General features: G+C 40.5%; 2 protein-coding genes across 3 annotated transcripts; one reads left to right on the top strand and one right to left on the bottom strand.

Moving 5' to 3' along the window:
• Window positions 1–4,570: 4,570 nt before the first annotated feature.
• Window positions 4,571–7,306, top strand: lhfpl5a (LHFPL tetraspan subfamily member 5a). The gene is made up of 3 exons (XM_026347361.1): window positions 4,571–5,218; window positions 6,491–6,727; window positions 7,162–7,306. The coding sequence occupies exons 1-3, from the start codon at window positions 4,816–4,818 to the stop codon at window positions 7,170–7,172; spliced, it is 651 nt and encodes a 216-aa protein (XP_026203146.1). The 5' UTR covers window positions 4,571–4,815; the 3' UTR covers window positions 7,173–7,306.
• A 455-nt stretch (window positions 7,307–7,761) lies between these two features.
• Window positions 7,762–25,851, bottom strand: srpk1b (SRSF protein kinase 1b). Of its 2 annotated transcripts, XM_026348898.1 has the most exons (16): window positions 25,738–25,851; window positions 25,041–25,095; window positions 15,372–15,499; window positions 15,047–15,155; window positions 14,701–14,788; window positions 14,499–14,586; window positions 12,789–12,895; window positions 12,525–12,690; window positions 11,914–11,939; window positions 11,575–11,809; window positions 10,984–11,415; window positions 10,398–10,492; window positions 10,142–10,249; window positions 9,932–10,001; window positions 9,488–9,580; window positions 7,762–9,190 (listed from the first exon to the last, which is right to left on the bottom strand). In XM_026348898.1, exons 1-16 carry the CDS (start codon window positions 25,748–25,750, stop codon window positions 9,006–9,008), a joined length of 1,998 nt encoding a protein of 665 aa, XP_026204683.1. In that variant the 5' UTR covers window positions 25,751–25,851; the 3' UTR covers window positions 7,762–9,005. The 2 variants fall into 2 exon arrangements, with proteins under 2 accessions (XP_026204683.1, XP_026204684.1); XM_026348899.1 differs by lacking the exons at window positions 25,041–25,095; window positions 25,738–25,851 and adding an exon at window positions 19,399–19,436.
• Between the last annotated feature and the right edge of the window lie 212 nt (window positions 25,852–26,063).

Below are 26,063 nucleotides of genomic sequence, written 5' to 3'. Positions count from 1 at the left end.
AAAAAAAAACACAAATGTGTTCTTTCACCTTTACTCCCCCCATACCTCTCGACGTATCTTGTATGCACAGTTTTGTTCAGGTCGTTTTTTTTTTTTTTTTTTTTTTTCTGGTGGACAGCATGAAAAGAAATGCAAATGACTTCACCACATGTCCTCTGGCACTGCAGCTATCAGTGACGCTGGCAGTGTTTCACGCAGACATGATTCAGATACACTTGCACAGAAAGCTCCAACCTTTGCAAACCATCATTTTCCACATTATCCATGACTCAGGCAAACAGATCAAAACTGACATTTTGCCAGTTACAGGTCAAGTCTGAACTGCAGATATTATTTTCCTAATATAACTAAGTCTCTGTAGACGTGTAGAGCTTAATCCAGCTGGTACCGTTTCATTAGAGATGTACAGATGCCACCATCTTCATCTGTATCTGTACTGTTGACAGATTTCTGTCTGATTGTAGAAGGCCTGTACGCTCACAGTACACTCTTACAAATAACTATATGTGCACAGAGGAGCTTATGACTCTACGTGTGTGTGTGAGTGTTTGTGTGTTGGTGACCCGAGGACCAGGTGGTGATATGAGTGCTCCACTGGGTACGTTGCTCGGAAGCAGTGCTGGATTCCACACGAGATTAACATCCAGTTATGAGGATAAAGCTGCAATCCTCCTAGATCTGCTGGGAGCGCGCCACCACAGCGGGGGCAACGAAACACACAAACAAGGACGGTGCACAGTCAAACACACCTTTTTATGTCTGGTCCAACTCATACAAACTATTAGAGAGTTTGGTTGCACTGGATTTCAAAGCACGTTTTAAATCATTTCCATTTTTCTTCAGGCATGTTTACAGTTTTCAAATGCGCCCTTTCTGAGTTTGGCCCCCGTACACCACCTCCTCTTCAGCACTTTACAATGTAAAAAGCCTATTTCGTAACAGGACTGTGTGGGTTATGAAACCCTGAAGATATTTTAATATTGAAATTGCCAAACTGAAGCATAATCCCTATATTTAGGGCCGCATATAGTCGAAAAAACAGCACCCTAATTGCATAAGAGGCGTTTCAGTACAATCACTCCAGCCACCCTCGGGTTCTGTCAGTCACGGTGAAATCGTCAATTCTTTCTCCAGCTCAGATTTGACACTTTCCTTCTTTTCCAACAACACACACACACGCACACACACACACACACATAAATCCACTTCGTGAAGCTTTCTTGACGTCCTCCTTCTTATTTAGGCAGCATGTGATAATATCCTGTCCTGAAAACATGGTGATGACTCATCCTCACAATTTTAATGTGCCACAGTGTTTTGGATCCTACCTTTTGGCAATAATATACTTAATAATGTAAAGACAGTGCAGACAAACACTACTAAATCCACAGGATGTCACATAAACCTCACATATCAGATAAAACATAAAACTGAGATGAATGTAATCCCAGTGTACTCCAATCTTCTATTCAGATGCTCCACCTCACCATCATATTACCACCTTTAGTGACAAAGACAAAAAGCAAGACAGAGGGAGTGAGATGGAAGATGAAACTGCACCCTAATGTATTCTCCGTTCTTTGATGTGTCTATAATCCCTCACATGCGTTTCTAGATTTGGCTTTGAAGCTCCATAAGCTAATCCCCCATTCTTTACCGTAACAAAACTGTTTCAATTGGCCAGGATTACGCAAACGCACATTTGACGACTCACTGGCTGGCAGAGAAAGAGGTGCTCACAAAAAAAAAAAGAAAAGTCAGGCACACAAATTATGCACAGTTATTTCACGTTTATTTTTTGCCTCCCTCTGCTTCCCTACACGGTGGAAATACACAGCTGAGCCCATGCACAGTCATTTGATGATGCCTGTTTGATGTTTGCGTGTGTGTGTGAGAAGCTGCTTATATTTCTTAATGTATGTGCATTAACAAGTAGCCAGTTATCTTAACTTGCATGGAGACTACAGCTAGTGTAGTCCTAGTGAATGTTCAAAATCCACATGCCATCACCTAACTCTATACACTTTATACCATATAACACTTTTTACTACAGTTTTTTGTACAGATACAGAAGGCTTTAACATAACCCTAACCTTCTTCGCTCTAGATCCAGTAAAAAATAGTTGGACTCATGATGAAACATTGGAAAAAATATATATATTTCATTCCACATGTTACAAGGATGAACCTTGTCAAAACACGGTGCCCACATTACCCACAATGCAAAGGATTTGGATGTGTTGTGCTACTAGTAACTAAAGTAGTCTTGATGCAACCAGATGTTTCAGGAATCCCTATGACATGCAGTCTTACACTATATCATTATTTGAATGTAATAATATTTTAAGAACATTTCAGCATTTGAACCTAAAGAATTCAGCATGCCGATCATCCAGGCTACACTGTAGATGTTCACCATAGTAAGGGATCAATAAGTAAGTCTGTAGAGCAGATCTAAAGTCCAGCTTCCAGCCTGAGGGCACACGTTGACCCACACTTTGCACCATCTCCAGCCAGGCTCTGCTGCTTCCTGCTGAGCTATGACCAGGCAGCAACTATGGTGGAGGCTGGAGGGCGGCTCGTGGAAGCTGCTGCAGCCTCAGGGTGTTTCAGAGAAGCAGTGACACTCATTGACTGAGTTACTGCTGCATCACAGGGCATGAGGCCAGGGAGAAGGTTAACAAGGAGTGCCTGTTCTTTGGTCCTCTGCCCCAAGCCCGTTGCATGCTTTCACTCACATGCAACACACACACACACACACACACACATACATAATGGAAGCCATCTGTGTCAGCTGACAATAGGAGCAGAAACCCCTCTCTCATAGAATAAACTGCCCGGGTATTAAAAACAAGAAATGTCATGGCTTTCATGATATTTACAGGGTTTTCATATGCTCAGTACACATGGCATGTACACCAATGTGAGAAATAATACTGTGAAACAATGAATTTTTTATTGGAAAATTCAATTTATTGGAATAAAACTAAACCAAATGTGAATTGACTCCAGCTGTGATTTTAATAGTTCATCGCTCGCTCTTTTCACTGACTCACCGCATTAGCTATCGGCCGATAAATTAGTATAATTACCTAATTATTTTGTGTGCTCGACTTCTCTGCCATCGTACCCCGTCACCCACCCCCTAATCTCTCTGAGAGCATCCTGCACCTCGTTTCTATGGGAACGGCCTCTAAAGAAGACGGGCAGAAAGGGACAGGAAAAGATGCTGAAATGGCAGAAAAGCTCCTTTGTGCTCTCAGATGTTCTCAGAGCAAATAGGCCTAAAGAGGGTGTAAAGGGTAAATCTCTCCCTCTCACACACACACACACACACACACAAACACACACAGACAAACACACACACACACACACACACACACTGCTGCTCCTGAATAACTTGATTTTAAACAGCCTCCCCTTCACACTGGGGCGGTATAACTATCATGCTCACACTTGTACACAGAAAAACTAATGTTCACACACACACACACACACACACCACATCTATATATCTATCTAACACATCTATTCTAACACCTAGGGGCGTAGTGGAGAGACGGCAAACATCACAATCATTTCACTGAAAATTATGCATTTAAGTAAAAAATGTGATCTGGGGCTAACACTTCATTATTTATTTAGCCAAGTGTTTTGTTCACGCAGGTTTTTGCTGATTGAAATAATAATAATAATTATTTTGTTTAAATAAATGCAGCGAATGTGGTTTTCATGGCTGATGCTGACGAATTTTCAACAGGACACACACATTTTATATCAACGATGGGCGAAGACAGCATCAGAAAACAGGAGGACAATGTAAAACTATAGCTTATGGGTTTGTGCTGCAAAATACTTTACAGTCACATAACAGATTAAGGTATTAAGATCTGTTCATAAAATACTTTACACCGGGCAGCACAGCTTCATACACCAATCAGCTGCAAAATAAACTCCAGCTGCTGTTTTTATAAATTATCATTATACTAAAACACCCCTGCACAACTTTGGGATGTCTTTGAAGAGTTATCTGGAGCAAAATAAGAAACACGTTGAGAAAAGGTGATGTACTTAGATTACAGCTCTTTACCTCCACCTAGTGTTGGACTGTAGTACATACAAGTAAGTTATTCATCACAGTAGGCTCTCATAGGAAGACACCTAGATAATGCCTTGATTTTTTAATTTATTTTAACTTCTTCTTCTTATTATAATTATTATTATTTTATGCAGTTTTAGTATACAAAATAGGAAGAGGGAATTTCTTTCCATATAAGACACTTTAGGCATTAAACATAACAATGAAAAGTCTTGAAGTGGGTTATGTGCATCAACTGTATTCTAAATATATCTTAAATAAAAAGTATTATCAATTAAAGTAATTCATTAATTACCCTCTCCGTTAAAGTGAAAGGGGAATCGACTTAATTACGTTTACTGTGAGAGGATCTTTTAACCATTCATCATTGATGAGGCCTCTCTGAGGACCGCGGCCTCCGCCTGCAGAGACAGTTAAACACCTGCTGTCGTGGAGTCCAGTTGTGCAGACGCTTCTAGTTCCTTTCTGTGGAGCAGGGGGAACAGGACTGAGTCTCTCTCGCAGCTGTGGTTTTCAACAGTGGACGTCTCCAGTCGTTTTTTTTTTTTTGCTGCAGCGCTCAGGAAGGAGGATTTTTCCAAATGTGCATTTTGGCAGCAGGTCGTTTCCAAACTGGAGCGCTGTGACTGATCCACTCGTTAACAGCTTCACAAAGTCGTGGAGTAGTAAAAAAAAAACTTTTCACACTATTCAAAGGGTGACAGCTGAGCTGAGCCATGCTCCCGGCTCAGGAAGCAGCTAAAATCTACCACACCAACTACGTGCGTAACGCCCGCGCCATGGGCGTGCTGTGGACGGTGTTCACCATCACCTTCGCAGTCATCACGGTGGTGGTGTTCATCCAGCCATACTGGATCGGAGACAGCGTCAACACGCCGCAGGCCGGATACTTCGGCCTCTTCCACTACTGCATCGGGAACGCGCTCACCTCGGAGCTCACCTGCAAAGGGAGCGCGCTGGACTTCGGCTCCATCCCATCCGGTGCGTTCAAGACGGCCATGTTCTTCGTGGGGATCTCCATGCTGCTCGTGGTGGGCAGCATCGTCTGCTTGAGCCTCTTCTTCTTCTGCAACGCGGGGAGCGTGTACAAGATCTGCGCCTGGATGCAGCTGGCCTCCAGTGAGCTCCAGGGTTCAGGGTTCAGGGTTCAGGGTTCAGCATGGGAACAGTGTAAAGCTGCACATGAGCCTGTGTCAGTCACAGTGGCCATGCTGACCCCTGTCAGCCACAATATTAAAACTACTGTGCCCAAAACAGTTTATATAGTTAATATAACGCACATTAGTTTTAAATTATGGCCTCATAAATAGCAGCAGGAGTCCTCTGACGCGCGCACACACAGACGCGAAACATGATCCCGTTTTTGAAACACGAGGCAGCTTGTGAACAGATGTAGCTGCAAGTGAAAGGATAATGAGACAAATAATGAGCTTAACCTGGAGGTGTGCTGTTACACTTTCTCCTCTCAAACACCAGAGTGTGTGCAGGAAGGTTTGTGAGGACCAATCCGAGTCTTACACCTTGGATGTGAGGACACCTTTGCAAAGTGAGGCTTCTTTAGCCAGTCCTCACTTTGGGACAGACATCCAAAGCAGTTGTTTTAAATGTGAGAATTACATTTAGTGCTATGGTAAGGAGAGGTTTTTGGATTTTGCATTTAGTTTTGATTGTTAATGTTAAGGTTATGTGCCTGTTTGGTATTTAGTATACATTAAATAGATTCTACCTTTGGGCCCCTGAGGTAAAGACTTAAAAAAAAGCTTGTTTTGCAGTACAGAGTCTCCATGTTTTCAGGTAGTATAACATATAATTAACTTCTTGATGTATCACTAAGCATAGGAGAAGCTGCAGTCACGCAGACACGAGAGAGTAAATAATGTTTGTGTTTGGCTCAGAAAGTGAAAGAGACGTGTGTGTTTATGTGCCAACGTTCCTTCTTAGGCTCCACATGCTGAGGTGGGACGGCACGAGGCAGTCTGTCAGTCTGCAGAGTCAATAATGGATGAACTAGTTTATCTTTCTGGAGCTGAGAAGCTCTGGAGTTGCTAAGCAACTTACCCGTGTGTGTGTGTGTGTGCGTGAAGTGTTAAAATCCTCGGGTGGGTCCTCTGTGTTGTTATTTATTGTTGCAGCAGTGGAGGTGGAGAAGGTGGTTTGTGATATTACCCTTCAACAGCAGTGAGATGCTGTCTCACTGGTTAACGTGCCAATATATAAAAAGACAAGCTTTCAATGCCAACTCACAGGTTCTCCACATCTTTTAAAATTAGTGTGTCAGAATAAATTATCAGCTAGTACATATCTTCCAAATGAAAGGAAGTAACTGATGAACTGAAATCCCCGAAATTCAAAAGCCTCACCGTCGCGTGCCGCTCTCTCTCCCTCTCTCAGGTACATGCATGGCCATTGGTTGTATGATCTATCCTGATGGCTGGGATTCAGAGGAGGTGAAGCGCATGTGTGGCCAGCGGACTGACAAGTACACCCTGGGCAACTGCACGGTGCGCTGGGCCTACATCCTGGCCATAATCAGCATCATGGACTCGCTCATCCTCTCCTTCCTGGCCTTCAGCCTGGGCAACCGACAGGACAAGCTGCTGCCTGAGGACTTCCAGGTGGAGGGGAAAGGTAACAGAGTTACAGGAGGGTGGAGAAATGCTTTGTCTGCAGAGAAAATGGAAATAGGTGCAGCAGAGGCTGGGCAGCCTTGAAACAGTAGGAAGGGTCAAATCACCAGGGTGTGAATAAAATGAGAACAAAATGATCAGAACCCTCCACCATGTCTTGATTTTCTGTCACGTCCTTGTTGTGGATGCACGGGTCAGTTGATGAGGGGGGAATGCAGTGATAAATATTATGGTAAATATCAATATAGCAGCAACCCTACCAGTCTCACTCATTGTTTATTGCCAGCGCCCAGATGTCAACATTATGGGGATCCAACAGCTCATAACACCATAGCAGAAGTTGGCACATGTGACACACTAGCACAATGTTACGCTGGTTGTTTGAACTGATTTCACCTTGAATTTTCAGTAATGCTGCTTTTCTGTCAACCACAGATAATGAATAGATCTCCCGTGGGCAACAGCGACACGGGATGGACAGGACCTGAAGAGGACTAATGCTGAGCTGGTGAATTAAAATGTATCCCAGGGCTTTGGAACAGTGAATTAACATAAAAAAAAGATATCATATGAGGCTGCTCATAACTTTAGAATGAATTCTGTCCTGCTAGCCTCGGTGGTAGAGAATATTAAACAATTTACACTGACAAAACAAACATGGAATTTGTCATTATATTCATCTGTATTTTTATTTTTTTGAAAAGCGAACAGTGTTCAGACCATCATCTTGTGACTTCCTTCCAAGAAAAATAAACATTTTCACCTAATGTATTGTTGTCTTCTCTCTCAAATTACAACCTAATATACTGTATCTGACACTATTGAGAATAAAATATGTGTAGAACCCCTGATAGCATAGTTCTACACCCATCTTGCATCTAAGGATGTATGGAAACACGTATTACTGAAAATATTCAGTTGAATTAGAAATTAAAATCAAAGGTTCTTTTCTGTTGAAGGGTGTCAATGCATTTAAGTGTGTACCACAGATCTTTCACACAACAGTGCAGATGCATGAAGCCAACACAATCCAGATGGACTTTGAAAAATGTTTATTTTTATTACTTACAGAAATCAAATGAAAAGAGAAGTCATGGACAGAAGGGATCTTATAGAAAAAAACAATTAAAATGGTTCAGGAATTCAAAGCATTATTACAGCATTTGTTTAGTACAATCTATTTATTTTCAAATCCAACACCTCAATGTGCAGTGGAAACTAAACTTTCAGACCCACGGAAAAAAATCATCTGAATATTTTCCAAAACATTTCCAAAAAGTGTAAAAAATGTTTGAACCTCATATCTTGTGCCTTCGATCTAGAGTGGTGGCAGTCTCTTCTAGAAACTGTGCAAAGCTAATGCTGCAGAGAGGGAGCAATTAAAGGCCAACTCTTTGGTACACTGTACTGTACACACAAGACAAATAGTTTGACTAGCGCGAGGACTGACATAGGAAGCCATTTTTTAACAGGCAATGATTAATAAAGGTATGAAACAGCATTTGGTAAACTGTCTTTTGCCAGGCGGAGAAGAAATCTTAATTTGTTCACATTGTATTGTATCAACTGCCCCACCCCCCAAAAAAGCCAACATGAAACAATGCTTATTCTAAAAATAATACCTTTAACAATAAAAGTTAGAGATTACACAGTTTGGTTCTCCTGAAAAATAAAGTGTGATTTTAGAGTATCTCTCCACGCTTTGTGCACAATGTTGAGACGTATGAAATCTGTTACCTAACCCCATAGTGCTGTCTGTATACAAATGTCCAAAAGCGTTTTAGGATAAAGCTAACGTAATACTGCTAAGAACTTTACTAGCCACGCTGTTAGCATTATGCAGTTATTCTGAGCACTTTGCACACAGTTGACAGCCAAAGGCAACAAAGCTGGCACAGCTAAAATTGGAACTGGCAGATAAAAAGGGATGTGGCTAATTAGTGACCTAAATCCTATTGACATGTAATTTTGATGATAATCTTCATGTTTCTGTTTATGTCCTGCCTTCTCTTGCATTTGCAGACAAGTGCAATTTCCTTTTAAATGAGTTCTTTCTATAACCAGTGTAATCCAGAACAGGACAAAGACTCAGCAGCAGTCTCTCTTTTTATTGTTTGGATATTTCAAGGTATGCGTACGTAGCCCCTGAGAGCCACGATAGGAGGGTGCAGGCACAATGCAGCCACAGGTTCTTGCAGATGTGAATGTGTGGGTTTACTTTATGTATTTTTGAAGCCTAGGATCCTCAAACCCAAACTTGTAGTGTGCAGGAGTCACTTCTAGGATGCTAGCCACGGATGGGAGAGGCACTGGGCCGCTGTGGCTCTCCTTTCAGGCACCAGGTCCAGCATGGGCAGAAGGAAGCTGCTAAAGCATTGGGCCTCCTCTTTGGACCACTCGTACTTTTCTACCAACACGTCAAACAGACCCCACGGCTTCAGCTTGGTGATGTGACGCAGGTCACCTGGGAGACAATGATACAATTCGTTAATTGAAGCGGGGAATTTATTTTATATAGAGTGTAAAATTATATAAATGCACCATTTCTATAAACTAGAAATAGCTGCACTGAACTTCATTCTTCTGCCCTCAAAGTGAGCAGATGGCTGTTCTCTTGAGCCATCAGGTGCTCAGTCTGAAATAGAAACATTTGCACCAAATACCTGAGCATATTTTAAGGATGTACTGTATTCAGCTTCAAGCAGACAGCTGGTTTGTAGGGTGTTAGGGTGTTTGCGTGTGTGTGTGTGTGTGTGTTTACCTTTCTTGGTGAAAAACTCCTTGGAGTATTTGCCTGCCAAGATCAGCTTCCGGGGAACTTTACCTAACAGCTCAATAATCAGTGCTATGTGATCTACAGGGAGGCAGAGAAACACACAGACACTGAATTAAACAAGGTAAACACAATTACACTAATAACAGAGATGGTATTACCTTCTACATTCATCAGTGAAAGATATACACCAGATGTGCTTATTATTTTCAAAGAAAAAACAAATATATTTTCATTGCCTGAAATTAATTTGCATAAAATGAAATTTCACTGCTAGTTTTCCTACTAATGTATCTGATGTTCTCCCTTTAGATTTTGAACACAAGTCCTCCAATGAATCTGGTGTTTACACTTATGTTTACTGTGTGTGTCTTTTCCACTGGAATTCCCCTTTAGTTAAACTCTGATATCAGTCATTTTGATAACACTGACCTTCATCTCTGGAGTAGTCTTCTCCAGAGTGGGGCTCAAACAGATAATCTCCAGTAGCAAGTTCAAAGGCCTGAGGACACAAGCACATCATGACCTTAACAGCAAACGTCTCATGCAGTTTACTAATCATGTCTCCACTGTTTCTATCTGCTTTTCCATCAAACAGCTGTTCGTTTCAGTGTCAAACACATGAGTTTGTGTATGTTTTACCATGCAGGCTGTGCTCCAGATGTCTGCTGGCGTGCCATAGCCAGCTCCTATCAGCACCTCGAGACAGCGATACTGCCGTGTCTGGATGTCATCTGTGAAATGTTTATGCTGAGAGAAAGAGGAGGGAAAAACCATGACTGCTGATACCGAAATCAAAAAGTCTGATTTAAAGCACCCAGAAACTCCACACTAAACAAACCTTTCAAGTTTTGAGGAACTGTCCTTGAAAAATTGTTAATGTAGTATCTGCACTCACCACCCAGCAGGCGTTGCCCAGGTCAGCTATCTTGACCTGCAACTTGTCAGCATTGAGAGGCTCCAGGGGGTTTACTAACATATTGCCTGATGCACCTGTTAAAGAGAGAAGAGGGAGACAAAGACAGAGGAGAATAAGAAGAATGCAATGTAATCTGGCACCCATTGAGACAATATAACAACAGGGGAGAAAACCCCCAGGATCGCATGAAATTTGGCAACTTTTTACAAACCGACTTCTGAACTGAAATTTGGTTGGTGGTAAATTTAAACTCAAACTGGAGACTACTACTAGTATTAGGGTTGTAGAGGGTTAATAATATGTTACATTATAGGGTCTAACGCAGGTAACTTGTCAGCACAGATCGTTATTAATTGTGTGTGACATTTTTAGCCTGGTCCTAGAAACTGTGAAACGCACTGAAATCTGAAATATTTAAATTTGTGCGATTATGCAGCATCACACATTTGAATACTCGTAATATATATCAACTTAATTGTGGGAGCGAGAAGAAAACTAAATGTATATACAGTCATATATACATCTGTGTCTAGAGAGGAAAATCAGGGTTCTTTTTTCAACTAACCATTCTGGCTGTCTTTATCTTCATCCCCTCTTTTAGTCTCGCCTTGCATGTCCATTTCCTCCTCCTTCTTCTCCTGCTTGTTGACTCCTTCCTTTAGCTCAACAGCAGCAGAGTTTAGGCTGAGGGAAGCGGGAAGCTGCTGCAGGTCAGTACTTGAGTCTCCATCTGAGCCATTGCAGGTCAGATGCTCTTGTTTGTTACTTAATGTGTCGTGGGCCTCTGTGTTTTCTGGCTGGTTTGCGTTCTGTTGGTCCTCTTGCTCCTCTGTCAGCTGCTTGGTGCCATGTATCTCGCTCTCTGGGCTTGCCTCACTCTCTGGTGTGGAGGCATGACCATTGCAGTTCACTTCCATCCTGTTCTCCTCATTGGCTACACCATCCCTCCGTTCATGTAGCTCTGGCACCTGCTGGGCCTGCTCATCAGGTGTCGAGTCTGGGGCACAAAGGAGTGTAGATTCTTTAACTCAACATGTCACTGAATATAATATATAATATATACAGGATATAACAGATTTTTAAACCCTTCTCTAATTAAGTGTATTCATTTTTAATTTCCCTCTGATTCATACATCTTATGTGACCACTCACTCACCTGTGATAGTATGATTAGAGATGTCTTGCAGGGTGGCAGACATGGAAAGGGTTGCTGAGGAAGTTGTATCCTCAGTGGTTTCTGTTGTTGTTGTCGTCTCCTCATCGTCCTCCTCTTCTCCTCCTTCAGGTGTTGCTCCTCCTTCCATCTCCTGGATCCTCTTCTCCAGCAGCTCTGCCTGCTTCTTTTGCTTTTTCTTCATCTTCTTCTTTTTGTTCTTTGACATTTTGGCAATCTTCAGAAAGAGAAGAAGAACAGGAAAGAAATTTAACTCTGAATTTAGAGCTGAGCTGCACCAACACTCACATTTCAAGATCTGATCAAAAAAGAAAAACTTACTGCTTTGGGTGGGGGGGCTGTACTCACTGTAGGAAACAGGAAAAGTCAGAGGATTACATTAGTAAATGACATATGTGGCACATCCTTCGTCTCTTTATAATTAGTTTTCTGTTGGGGTGGCTGAGTTGATTCACACCGAGCTGTACTAACAGACTGCCTCTACAGCGGCACCCGAGTCAGTGGGAGTCACATAATCCTATGAGCAAGCTGGTAATTTCCATAACCAATTCGGTGGTGACTCATAATGACACACAGCTAAGCTCTCCACTTTTATTAGAAACTTGCTCATGATTTAAAGTCAGAAGCCTCAAGTTTCTGGATGCTTACATCACAGACAAAGGATGATCAGACTAAAGCAATGAAAAGGTATGGTAGTTTGTGAGTAAAAGAGTAATAAAATCAAATGAAAAACACCAAATATAATCATATATACAGCAGGTAAATACTAGCTATTAATGATAAATCCCATATTTTAGCAATATAGCAAATTAGCAATATCAATAAAATGCTGAGTCACTGTTAACTGCTGTAAACCTCTTGCTTGTCTGCAACATGCTGATCAAGCCACAGAAGTTGCTTAGTGGACAACAGAGTAAGAGAAAGGTTGTGACCTGCAGAGCCCGAGGGAGGTGCAGCGCCTGTCTTCTGCCACTGCGTAGCTTCAGCAGCCATTTTCTTGATGTAGGACTCGTTGACAGTCAGCAGAATGTTCTCTGGTTTGATGTCTGTATGGATGATCCTACACTTGGTGTGGAGGTAGTCTAAACCTTGCAGAACCTGAAGCACAGCAGAGAAACATCCTCAGCGTGAAACATTATTCCTAAACAAGACAATTAGATGTTGTGAGGACAACTTGTTTCCGTGTTGTATACTACCTGTCGAATGATGCTTTTAACACAGGGTAGGGGTAGGCCTTGATAATTTGACTTGATGATCCATTTGAGTAAGTGGTAGCCCAGCACCTCAAACACCATGCAGACATCTGCAAATGTGCGTGGTCAAAGAATAATTGGACAGGACTTCTTGAATAACTGACAAAACCTGGGTCTTATCCACGTCTACATGCTGTAGATACTTTGACTTCTACGTCATTTCTATGTCTCTGAACAGGGAGCTATTCATGTGCACACCACAAAAGTTAACTTCAGTTTCCAGAAGATGTCTGGGCATGCTGCCTGAACACACAGCTGTAGACTGGATTGTGTGGGAGAGAAAGGCATGGAGTGAGTGTCACTGCACCAGAAACAGAGACACTGAGATGTGCCAAAGCACATACATACACTTGGCATAGAAGTCAGATGAACATCTGTTAGCAGTAGAGCAGAGTGTGCATCTGAGGGTTTAATAAACATTGCAGAAGACTTCAGACTGACAGATCATCGGCACACTGATTGTATCCGGTCATTGCCATTTTCAGTACAAGTCAAACAATTCTTATTTCCTAAAGGTGACACTTCTGGCATTCAAGTACAATAACAAGGTAAACTGAAGTAAGTTTATTGTCCATCCAGAAAAGATTTACAGTGCTTAACTTTTTCCACTTTTTGTTATGTTACAGCCTTATTCCGAAATTAATTTAATTCATTATTTTTCCTCGGAATTCTTCTAAAAATGTCAAATTTAAATAAGTTTGTTTAAAGTCTTTGCAAAAATGTCATTTAAAAATAAAAAATAAAAATAAATCACCTGTACATGAGTACTCACAGTCTGCTTAATACTATTAATGTTAAACCACCTTTAACATCAATTATAGCCTCAAGTCTTGTTGAATATGTTGCAACAAGCTTGTTACACCTATTTTTGAGCAGTTCCTCCCAATTTTCTTTGCAGTTCTTGAGGTTTCCGTCTGGCCTCTCTACCATACAGGCCCAATTGGTGGAGTTCTGCAGAGATAGTTGTTTTTCTGGGATGTTCTCCTGTGCCTCGATATAATCCTGTCTCAGAGGTCTACCGACAAATCCTTGGACTCATGGCTTGCTCTATGCTCTGACATACACTGTTAACTGTGGGACCATACATAGACAGGTGTATGACTTTCCAAATCATGTCCAATCAACTAAATATTCCACAGGTAGATTCCAATCAAGTTCATCATCTCAAGGATGATCAGGGTGGAGGAGCTCAATTTTGAGTGACATGGCCGTGAATATTTATTTACATGAGATTATTTTCATTTTTAATAAATTTGCAAAGATTTCAAATACAATTTAAAAAAAATTTTATGGAGTATTTTTTGTAGAATTTTGAGGACAATAATGAGTTTAAACCATTTTTGGATAAGGCTGTGGAAAAAATTAAGCACTGTGAAAAATTTCTGGATGCACTGTATGTAAGGTGACCGTGCACTGTAAACTAAGGTGACCGTGACTTCCCTTTGGATGTTCAACAGCAAATGAGTGCAATCAATATGTCCAAGGCATCAAACTGAGATGTAAATAGTGGCTGTGGTTGAAGTGGAAGCTGTTACACACAGAATGACATCACTGGAAATCATTCACACTAAGATTCGGGGGAAATTTTGTGCATAGAAAAAGAAAGTTAAACTAGACTGAAATTAACCGTTACATCTTGACAAAAGAGGATACGAGTGCCATTCATGCCAGAAATTTTGAAGTCATCTAGTAGCTGCACCACTTTCTCTCTGTTGGGGTCACTGGGGTCTGTGTTTCTCACCTATAAAACAAACACACACACACACACACACACACACACACACACACATTGACTTTAAGAGTAACTGCAGTATGAACTATCTGTGTAATAATGAGCCTTGTGATTGTGCCTTACAGATCTGAGCAGCTTGATCTCATCCAGAGCTGTCTCTGTGTAATGTTCAGCACTTTTTACAACCTTCATTGCCACAAAGCGCTTCTCCCTGAAAAACACAAACATGTGCACACAATCAATAACATAACTAATCACAAAATGGAATCAAAGATTTTATTTGTGCGGATTATATAATATACTTTTTGCATGCACACTTTACTTCTAGGCAACATTCAAAGATCTAAACAAGATTTTACAGAATTGGAAAGGGAGACTTTACTACAGCTGGTGAAGTCCAATTATCACCTATGCAAATCTGCACACAATCGGCACAGTTTCACAAATTCAAGTTTTGAAATCAACTTACTGGATGTCCCAGGAGAGCCACACAGTTGAGAAGTGGCCCCAACCAAGCTTACGGATCACATGGTATCTCCCATTGAACAGATCTCCAATCTTCACATGATGATATCCACCTGACATAAGACAGACACACAGGGCTTAACAATTGTATGTGGGTGTACCCAGAGAAAACTCAAGCAGCAGTTGATAATAAAATAAATAAGATCTTATCCAAGTTCATCAGTGCATTAGTTTGAACATATTTGCCACCAATGATGAACATGAACATTATCTTTAATTAGATTTGAAAATGCACATGTGCTTTCTGAAGAGGGACACAGAAGTCCTACCCCTGCAGTAGTCATTGGGGTCCTCCTGCTCATCATCATCAGAACCCAGGATCTCCTCATCCTGCTCTGGGAGGGGAGAGTCTGCCTGACCTGGCTGAGAACCACCTCCACGACCATAAGGCTCTGGTCTGACGAGTGAGAAAAAGAGAAACAGAGTCAAGCATGATAAGAGAGTGGAACAGTTTTTTTGCAAAGGCAATGAGACAAAGGAGCTAACATTTAAGAATGCAGTTTCTATATCATCTAATTTCCTCTAGCAATGCTTTTTATCCCAACATTTAGAATATGCTTTAATCCAGAAAAATGCACAGGCAAATGCATAAGGCTACATTCGTATTTCAACAAGAGTGCAAGTAAGCAAAGATCAGAGTCTATTTAAAATTTCTGAAATGACAGAACAGTTGTGTAAGCACAACAGGACAGAAGGAAGCAGCGAGAAACATTTTTAACACAGTGGAGAGAAAACTGTGGAGTGAACAGCTCATACAAAAGATGATTTTTAGTATATAGGGATATTAACGCTGATACCAGATTTCACAGCAGTTACACCAGGACATTAATACTAATTATTCAACCAGTCATTTCAGGATGAGACTTTTTTTTTTTTTTACATCCCAGAACAAAAAGCTAATATCCAATAATCACAGCAAATACACCGCACTGGAAAAAAGAATCACTTATTTAATGGTGCTGTCTTGTTTTCAAGTTGTAGAACACTTTTAATCAATTTTAAATACCAGGAAATGTTGGTTCATCAGTCTGAAAGAAAAGGACTTGGCAGAGATTTTGCAGCAGCAGGTCCAAAACGGTATATAAATAAATAAATAAATAGTAGCTTGTGGCGGTTGGATTTTCTAACTAACAGAATTATTTGGAGATTTTATCAGCTCTTACTGTGCATTACTCAGTCCCTCTTGAAAATAATCAGTATTTAGTTTAGGCCCTGTTCAATTATTATTATTATTATTATTATTATTATTATTATTATTATTATTATTATTATTATTATTATTATTATTATTGTTGTTGTTGTTAGTTTAGTGTATATAAAAAAACAACAACAAAAAAACAACAACTAAAAAAACCAAACACTGATATTATGCTCTGCAGGTGTACAGCTGCCAGCTCACAAAGTCCTACAGTGAAGGACTCACGTGTGAAGGACACAGAAAAAGTGAATCGGTAAAGTCAAGTGTCCTGATTAACAAAGCTACAGCAGGGCAGAACATTTTCACCTCATAAATCCTCGAACACCTCACCTAAACTCCTCACCGCAGAGCACAAAGTCAGTTCAGAAGTGACCAAAAATTGAAGTGGGCACTAAATTAGCTCAAAGTGACCTGTAGGGACAGTACACTGCCCAGTTAACAACTGAGGGAATTATAAATAAATAAATAAATCATGGTGCCGCAGTGCTGCCAGTCATCTAGACAGCAAGTACCATTGTTGGCCAGTAAGGCCAGTAAGAAGGGGAAGGGAAGATTTCTCTTCAAACCCATCTTCACAGGCTCGAGCAACACCACAAAACCAAACTATGTTAAGCAACCACACTCCTTAGACCAAGACCTTACATCATAAAACATTGACTGCACTGCTGAATAACTGATGTTGATCCAACAAAACTTTGGTTCATGTGATCCCAACATGGAGGAATTAATTATTAAAACCAATCTTCCAGTTCCTCATATACAACAACTTACTGAAAAGTAACAGAGCCCATGTTTGTTTACATGAAAAGTCAACACACAGCATATACGTTGGAAATCAAACAAGAAAAAGAGGAGACCCCCTGCTAATGGAGAGGAGAGCTTTGTTGAGCTCTGTCCATGGTGCTGAAACAAGACACTGCCCGATTGCTGTCCCTCACTGAATCTACAACACCAAGTCACAAACACATCAACAATAAACAGTGCTGACACCTTTCAGGCTACTACTACAAGCATGTATGATACAGGATGCTGCAACCTCTTCCTGCATATTTGACATGTTAATCCAATACCAATATCTTGCAAAGATCCACATATCAGCTAATAATAATGCCTGATGATATATCCGTCTGGCTCGTGTGTAGGAGGCATCCTCCATGGAGAAAGAGCTGAGAAGTAGATTTTGATTATTCATTCTGCTTCTACATTTTTAGCCATCTGCTGTGAGATTTTCTCTTGATTCTTCAAAAGAAAAATCTGTCACTGGAGAGGGGACTGCTCACATTTGCTTAGACTCTTCAACTGCAACAAATGTCTGGGTCTCCCTACAATCTGAATATGCAAAAAATGTGCTTCAGTGTTTTTAGGTTTGACCATTATACGTCATGTCGTCATGTAGTATTTAAATATTACAATTTATAACTTATAATAAATAATCACTTATAGTGATTGTGGCAACAGCAACACATACTTGCAACAACTGTCAGTACACACAGTGTGGCAAAGGCAAAACAACAATATATTTGTTAATTTACTATTATTTTACTAATATTTGTTTTAGTATTTTAGGTTTTGTTTTTATTTGGTTGGTTCATGTCCTGTCTTGCTTCTTGGGATTATTACGGTTTTGTGTAACGGCTAAGTAGCATCTAGTCAAGGAGCAAATGTTCAGTACAGCACAACTGAAAATGAGCCTTGTAAAAATCACTGATGTTGATTAATGTGCAATGTCATTTTGTTCAATTCAATAAAATACTACCTAGTTAAATTTATGCTCATCCCTAATATTTCAATAGTAAAAGACAATTGCCCCCTTTTCTACTGGTGCTTCTGATACAGAAAAACACAAACCTCACAGATACTTGTAATGAACAACATGAAAACATACATTTGTTTTGCATAAAAAAAGGAAACGAAACACACACACACACACACACACACACACACACACACACACACACACACACACACACACACACACACACACACACACACACACACACACACACACACACACACACACACACACACACACACACACACACTGCCTGTCCAAAAAAAACAAAACAAAACAAAACAAAAAAGGTCATCACCTAACTAAGACAATAGATAAGAGCCTCCAATTGGATAAATACTGCATGGATGATTATTTTTCAGCTGGCAACTACATATTCTTAAACAACCATGTCAAAAGACACATCCTGTGGTCGTGAAAAAGATCTGTTTCAGAAGGGTCAATTTATTGACATCAAACAAAGAAAACATCTAAGTTTTGGGTTTGGGTTAAGAACTGTCTAAAGAAAGAAGGTCACGTGGTCTGATGAGTCCAGATTTACCCTTTTCCAGAGTGATGGGTGCATCAGGGTAAGAAGAGAGGCAGGTGAAGTGATGCACCCATCATGTCTAGTGCCAACTGTACAAGCCTGTGGGGGCAGTGCTATGATCTGGGGTTGCTGCCGTTGGTCAGGTCTAGGTTCAGCAGTGTTATCCAAAGAATGAGGTCAGCTGATGACCTGAATATACTGAATGATCAGGTTATTCCATAAATGTATTTTTTTCTTCCCTGATGGCACAGACATATTCCAAGATGACAATTTCACAATTTATCAGGCTTGATCGATTGTGAAAGAGTGGTTCAGGGAGAATGACTTTATTTTCACACACTGATTGGCCAACACAGAGTCCAGCGTGCCATAATCAAAGCTATAGGTGGTCCAACAAAATATTAGAGCCTGTGAATTTTTTTTTGGACGGGCAGTGTATGTACGTACACGCAAACACACAAACATACACCTTTGACCTAGACATAGCAGATTAAATTAACACTATGTTTAGTATGGAGGATAGAGGAACAAATGTCAGAATGAGAAGGAAGAAGATCATTCACACATTTAATGCCACCAGACAGCAGATGATCATCGCTTCAAGTTTCCCTCCCCCTTCACTGCAGTACATTGACAGCTGGGCAGAGACAGTTCAATGTCCTCTGATCACCAGACAGGAACATGGACAACAATCGGGATGCTTCAAAGACTTCTAGAACACCTGGACATCTCAAGATAACCTACACACAAACACATACACACTGTCTCTGCTCTTACCTGCAAGATGCACGGATGCCCATGGGATGTGATGTAGGGAGGAAGACAGGACAGGAGAGGACAAAGTGCAGGTGTTTAAAGATCCTCTTACTCCATCAACAAGGAGGGAAAAAAACGGGTTAGAGGACCAAAACGAGGAAAAGGAGAGGAAAAGTAGAGTGGCGGAGGAGTGAGTGATCAGTTTTAATAACTGAAAAGCAGAGATTATAAGAGAAGGTGGTGGCAAGCAGAATGAGAAGAGGCAAAAGATAGGAGCAGAGTGGGGGGAAGATGAGCACAGAGAAAAGAGGAAGACAAGGAGAAATGTAGAGTCTCTGCTGCAGGCTGAGTCCTGGAGCACCGGGCACCACTGCACACTCGCTGACTCTCTCGCTCACTTTTTTCTCTCTCACACATTCACTGTCTCTTTCTCTCCGTCTGACCGAGAACTCTCCTTGGCTGTCGTCAGCCTCTGGCCCGGCCCCCTTTACTGACAGCTGGGAGATGATTGGGTGATGCAGCCCAGCACTGCATTGCAGGTGAGGGACGACATCAGCCCCCCTTTCCTCATAGTCTGACCAAAACAACACGGTTTCTCCTTCCCCTCATCTGTCTATCATCATCATCACCATCATCATCACAACCACCCAACCAACCACCATCACTACGACTCATCCCATTCTCTTCAGCACAAATCTTAGAGAAGCCAGAAGGAATGTTCCCTTTTTTTGTGTTTCATGTCAGATTCAATTTATAAGGTTATTATACTGACCTTATCACTGCCATAAAAATCATTTTCTGTTTTTGGAATTTTGGACTTCGGTTCGGCAAGATCCCTAAAAGTCACTTTCCGATAGACTCAATGTCTACAGAAGCAAAGATCTCTATATATTCCCACAGTGATTTTATCAAGTTTATTTCAGGCAACAAGAGCAGCAAACTTAAACACTTTCCCCCCTAAAACTAAGATCTTGTCTTTGGCACTGTGAGTGGGAAAAAAGTCTGAGATCGCAGCGTTTATAAAGCGGTCTAAAACGGTCAGTGTCAATTGGATGCTACAAGTGGAGTCCAGTGGTGATGTTGGTCTGCTGGTTAGTATGTTCAGTAAGTCAGCATTTGAATCTACCATACATACAAGTAAAATGGCTAAATCCTACCTGGAACCTATGGAACTTTTTTTTTTTTTTTTAACATTACTGCTTTCATTCTTAACTGATTTTGAATATCCAAACCATGTCCATGTCAGAACTTAATGTATGGCTTTAAAAGTTATTATTTAAAACTAATTTTTAGTTAGTTTGTTATTTTAATTTATAAATAGCTTGCTTTGTCAAAGATATAAAGAAATAATTAATAGGATGTAATTGTCACAATTCAGCTACTAAGGTAAGTAACAAGACAAACTGAACTAAAAATTGTGACTGTTAAAAGACCAGTGGAGTCAGACTACCTACCATTTAATGCAACAATAAAATGAAGTTGAAGCTTTTCAATTATGTAAAATTGACCGTGCTGACAAATGCATTTAAAGCTAGAAACACTTGATCCAACATAGCAGACTTCATGATTATCACCAGTGTTGAATAAACATCTTTCGTAGTCTAAACACATTCAATGGAAATATCTAATTCAACAGTGATAAAAAGCAAAAGTGGAAACATGAGAGCATCTACAACATCTATACCCGTTTCAACAAATTTCATGAGCGTTTGCGTAAACTGTCTTGCACACAAAGACTCGTAAATTGTTAGTTTAACAGCAGCCCAGGCCACATTTCCTTGTGGGACAGAAACTGTACCAATGAGGATTAAAATTTAATACACAAGCACAACCACTTGACATCGTCATCTTTCCTGAGCACAGATCTGACATGACAGAGGTTGTCACTGACTCCTGTTTTTTCCTGGCTGTACTGTTTCCGCCCGTCCAGGTGTATTAGATTTCTGGAGCAAAGTAACCAAGGGTGCACAGAAAGAAAGAGCTCTTGGAGTGTGGCCAAAAAGTTTACATCTACCCCTCCTCCTCCCTCCAGATAAAATCAATGCATAGTGCATGGGCAGCAGAATAAAACAGCAGAACTAGGTAACTGTACTGAGAGGCTAAGGGCGCAATGCACACAAAGTGTAAATGAGTGTGCTGCAGTGCCTTTATTTAGGACTCCAACAACCGAGTGTGTCTGTGTATCCTTTAAATGTAATATGGTGTTTTATTTACATATTTGATTCACTTCTTTTGGTGCTAGGCAATATAGGTTAAAACTGAATGTATACCATACACAGAGGGGATACAAACACAGAGAGAGCACTACAGGTTCATATATTACAGCATCAGCTAAACCACTGCAGCGCTTCTTAATTCACACCAACAAAACTCTGCAGAATGCTGAAAACCTAATACCTTCATGTTCTGAAGCAACCCCCTTCATAATCAACACACACAAACATAAATTTTTGTCACTGTCACGATGTTAAAGAAGGCTAGTGGTTAACCTGCAGGGTGAGGACAGAGAGTGAGAGAGGAGGAGCAACGTAGAGGGACAGAGAGCTGTAGTGGGCTGCAGATGATAACAGATTTGATGGGTTATGTAATCAACTGCAGCTATGGCTGGAAGAGAAGAGGGCGAGATAAAAGCAAAATACAACAGAGTAACTATGCTGGTAAATACTCTGCAACACTGCCTGTTCTGGTTCAGTCCCTCGAGAGCAAATGTAGTCCTAAAATTACATCTGAGCCCCAGAAACGAGTGGTTTCATGTCTGAAGTAATGCAAAACAAAGCATACTGTAATCCAGGGACAAAGTGAAAAAACTGGTGAGTGATAAGCTCTCTCAAAAGCTGGCAGCACAAATACACCAGAGACATCATCAGTGCTGTATTCAAACACTTGCACACAAACAAAACACACGTACATAGTGGAGCAACAACAGGAGAATTTCCTGTCATAAGTCAGCCAAGATCTAAGTAAACTGGTATTTGGTGAACACATATACTCCAAAACACCACAACTCTGACCCCCATCATCAAACAAGCAACAGGCAAAAACCGAGACATAAGCACTTTTGCTTGTCCTTGCCTCAGTCTGGCTTTGCCTCCACACACACACACACACACACACACAAATACAAGTAAGAATAGTTGCACTACTCACTTGCATGTGAGGCCGCTGGCTAGTTTCACCACAGCTGTATTGATGGAGAAGAGCCAATCCAGGAGCCACATGACCCAGACAACACCAGGCTAAAGCCGTTACAACAGTGTGTACTTAACTTGGACAAAGCGAGTGGCCCAAAATGACCTGGTACCAGGTCTGTTCTCCCCTCCCCTGACTCTCAACTGAACAGTGGTTGCTGCGTCCCCGGCAGTCACAACAGAGCGACTGACACAAGAGAGTGGGAGGGAAGGAGCGTGATGGGTACAAGGGCGAGAGAGAGAGAGAGAGAGAGAGAGAGCGAGAGAGAGTTGATTCATGCTTGGATGCTTGCCCCTTGGTTGGTGGTATCAAGCAAAATTATGCGTTTTCAACTAAAAGCTGCTGAACTTCATCGTCGCCGGTGTTGGATGTGTAAAATGTTGTGATGTGGCGGAAATGTTGTAAAATGAACAGGACAGTTTGATGAGAAGAACGATATATAAGGTCAAAGGGACAGGTGCATCTCAGTGGAAAGCAATGGTTAGGTAGAAAGCGTACTTTCATTTGGTACATTTATCAACATTCAGACCTGCAGCAGAGGCTGACAGACAAATATGATACTACGATCTTTTAGCACCCAACTGTCCCAAATTGGAAAAATAAATTAATAAATAGGAGAAGACCACACTCCTCCTGTTCTGGTTGCAACTCACTCACACTTCATAGTTTATCAAGCTGCACATCATCAATAACATATTTGCAGGTAAAACATGGGTGAGTGGGAACCGAATGCATTTTGTCAGATATGATTAATGTTTTTGTTGTTAATCCTATTGAATACATTTGGGTCACATTTCCTGCTGTTAATTTCTGCCTAAAAGCTACTGGTGCGTGAGAATATTCGATACATCCGCAGAGAGCAAACACACAGTCACATTACAGAAAAATATATTCAATACATTTCCTACTGAACAGGTGCCCTTTTCCATGATCACTTAGAAAAAGTCTCATTTTTCCATTCCATTATTTTTCTACTGTAGATTCATCATCCATATTTCTTGTTTAGTTTTTTTCCCCCACCATTTAGTTTCAGTCAGCAGTAACACGTTTCATCCAAAAATAGAGGAGACTACAACTCTCAAGTGCCATTACACCAGCATGGCAAACTTTAACCAATACATTTATTCTAATTAGCTCCTTTGAATTGATTCTCACAACTCAACTGAGCTACAACTGCTGTCCTAAACAATGTAATGAAACTTGTTCAGTAGGCTGAACTACAACAACAAAACATTGCCTGTGACATTTACTTTTGGAGCCGATACTTTCGATGCCCACATATTTTACTGTTACAGCAGCATCCTCAGAGTATTTCCAAAAACATTTAGCAGTGTGCAGAAATAGTTTTGCCTCATTTATACACAAGTACATAATTTACAACAGCTTTGCATACTCTTTACTACGTACACCTGTACAATCTAATTAGATCCAATAAAGCAATTCTGCCATGAATTCTACTTTTACAATGTAATAATTTCTCTTTTTTTAAACTACATTTACTCTTTGTAAATAAGGTATAGTAGACTTATAACCTTTTTTACAGTTTTAAAAAAGAGGAAATTATAAGCTTGTAAAAGTAGAATTCATGTACTGGACTGAATTAGACTGTCCCTGATAAATTGTCCAGCGAGTATGCAGTCGGATGTATAACAGAACCCCTGATGACTGTCACAGTACATCGCGGGTATGTACATTGATATATACATATATATATTTATATACATATATATATATACATATACATATATATATATATATATACATATATATATATACATATATATATATATATATATATATATATATATATATATATATATATATATATATATATATATAAAAAGGTTTATATATATATATATATATGTATATATATACACATATATATATTTATATACATATATATATATACATATACATATATATAGTAATCTATACAAAATAAAAATACTAAAATGCAGAAAACACGTTTCTCATTTAATCAAGTGTAAAGGAAGGTTATTCTCTAAGAGATACAGCCAAAAGATTTCTTTAAAACATGTAATCTATAGTCTTTAGTGGCACATTCAGGAATGAAGGCCTGAGAGCACATCTCTCCAAGAAGACAAATACTTACGCGGGTCCACCTTGAGAAACAGATGCCTCCCTGCTGTGTTGTTGACTAAAACTAAGAGGTAATCCAGTGTCCAGACACCGTGGAATACCAGAGATTTGTCAGGCAGTCATTGCTGCAAAGGGTGTTTTTGATCAAACTAAAGTTTAACATGCAAACTGACTTGACCATTATTCTGTGTTCAGACATGTCAAACTCTCACTGTGATTGTGCATTCACCAAAACCTCTGTCCCACTGACAGCTGTGTGCTGGTACGAGGGAAACTTCACATCATGCCATTTCATTTTGCACAGTTCTCATAAGTGAACTGTTCTGTTTCCGGATTAGCGACAGAAAACTGCGACATGAAAACAAACTTACTTTTTGCCAGGCTTCCTGGGCTTTGTTCTCTTCTTTCTTGCCTGCATTGCGAGCACTAAAAGTAGAGACACACGGGTTACACACTGTAAAATAACACTATTCATGTCCAAGCCTCACAGCTGTGTTTCTAACGCGGCTCAGAGCTGTTGATCTATGATTTCGGGAGTACCTGGTGAGGCCCAGGCTGCAGGTGTAAGGAAGAAAGCCTCCTAGGTGCAGGTTACATGAGCAGCTCTCAGCAGCTAGCAGGTGACTTAGCTCAAGGAAAAGCCTCTGAGGGAAACCGGCCTTGGCGCTGTGTTGCCCGCAAGACGCATTCAAGTTAGCTGCTAACAGCGACCTGCTCATTTTCACTGCGAGTATTAACTACACACTTAGTTCAGTATAATATATAGTCCTGGTGAAATAATGAGTGGTTTTCGGAACTCATTATCCACTTTAACCTGGACAAAAGTTTTGGCGCACGACCAGATGCTAGTCTGACGGCTACAGCTAGCATACTGTTAACACACATACACACACACAGGAGCGCATGGTCCACTTTTACTTTTCCATCAACTGTTACGTGGCTTGTTACAGCACCAGTTGTAATAATCCTGCATTAGTCGGTCGAATAAATGACCGGGAGAAAAGCGTGTGTGTGTTCCAAGTTACACAAGAGTACAAAAAGGCATTTTGGTTTGGTTAGCAACGTTACCTTTTCTCTCCATGCTGGTAACCAGTCAAGGAATCAGCTGCGTTCACGGACTGTCGAAATGTCGAAACTCTAAGAAAAATGAACGACCCAACCCATGGTGATGTGGGCTGTAGGGGGCGGAGTGTACAGCAACTGTCAACATCAGGCATTGATGTGATGACATTTGTATCTTTATGCAAATACATTTTAACATTAATCACCTTAACAGCTATTGCTAATGATAATAATGCAACTCCCACATTAGTTACTTGAATTTGTGCAAACAAATGTGTTATTATAAATTAAATCAACTGCATCACAGTGAACTTGTGGCCCTGCTGATAATC

This window comes from Anabas testudineus, chromosome 5, assembly GCF_900324465.2.
Source record: "Anabas testudineus chromosome 5, fAnaTes1.2, whole genome shotgun sequence".
Taxonomy (NCBI): domain Eukaryota; kingdom Metazoa; phylum Chordata; class Actinopteri; order Anabantiformes; family Anabantidae; genus Anabas; species Anabas testudineus.
This window is presented reverse-complemented; position numbering and strand designations above follow the sequence as displayed.

Coding starts and splice junctions, on each gene's coding strand:
- lhfpl5a (XM_026347361.1), top strand. CDS start 4,816: ATGCTCCCGGCTCAGGAAGCAGCTAAAATCTACCACACCAACTACGTG. Junction 5,219..6,490: donor CTGGATGCAGCTGGCCTCCA/GTGAGCTCCAGG, acceptor TCCCTCTCTCAG/GTACATGCATGGCCATTGGT.
- srpk1b (XM_026348898.1), bottom strand. Junction 11,810..11,913: donor CAGCCCCCCCACCCAAAGCA/GTAAGTTTTTCT, acceptor CTCTTTCTGAAG/ATTGCCAAAATGTCAAAGAA. Junction 9,581..9,931: donor AGACTACTCCAGAGATGAAG/GTCAGTGTTATC, acceptor GCCTCCCTGTAG/ATCACATAGCACTGATTATT.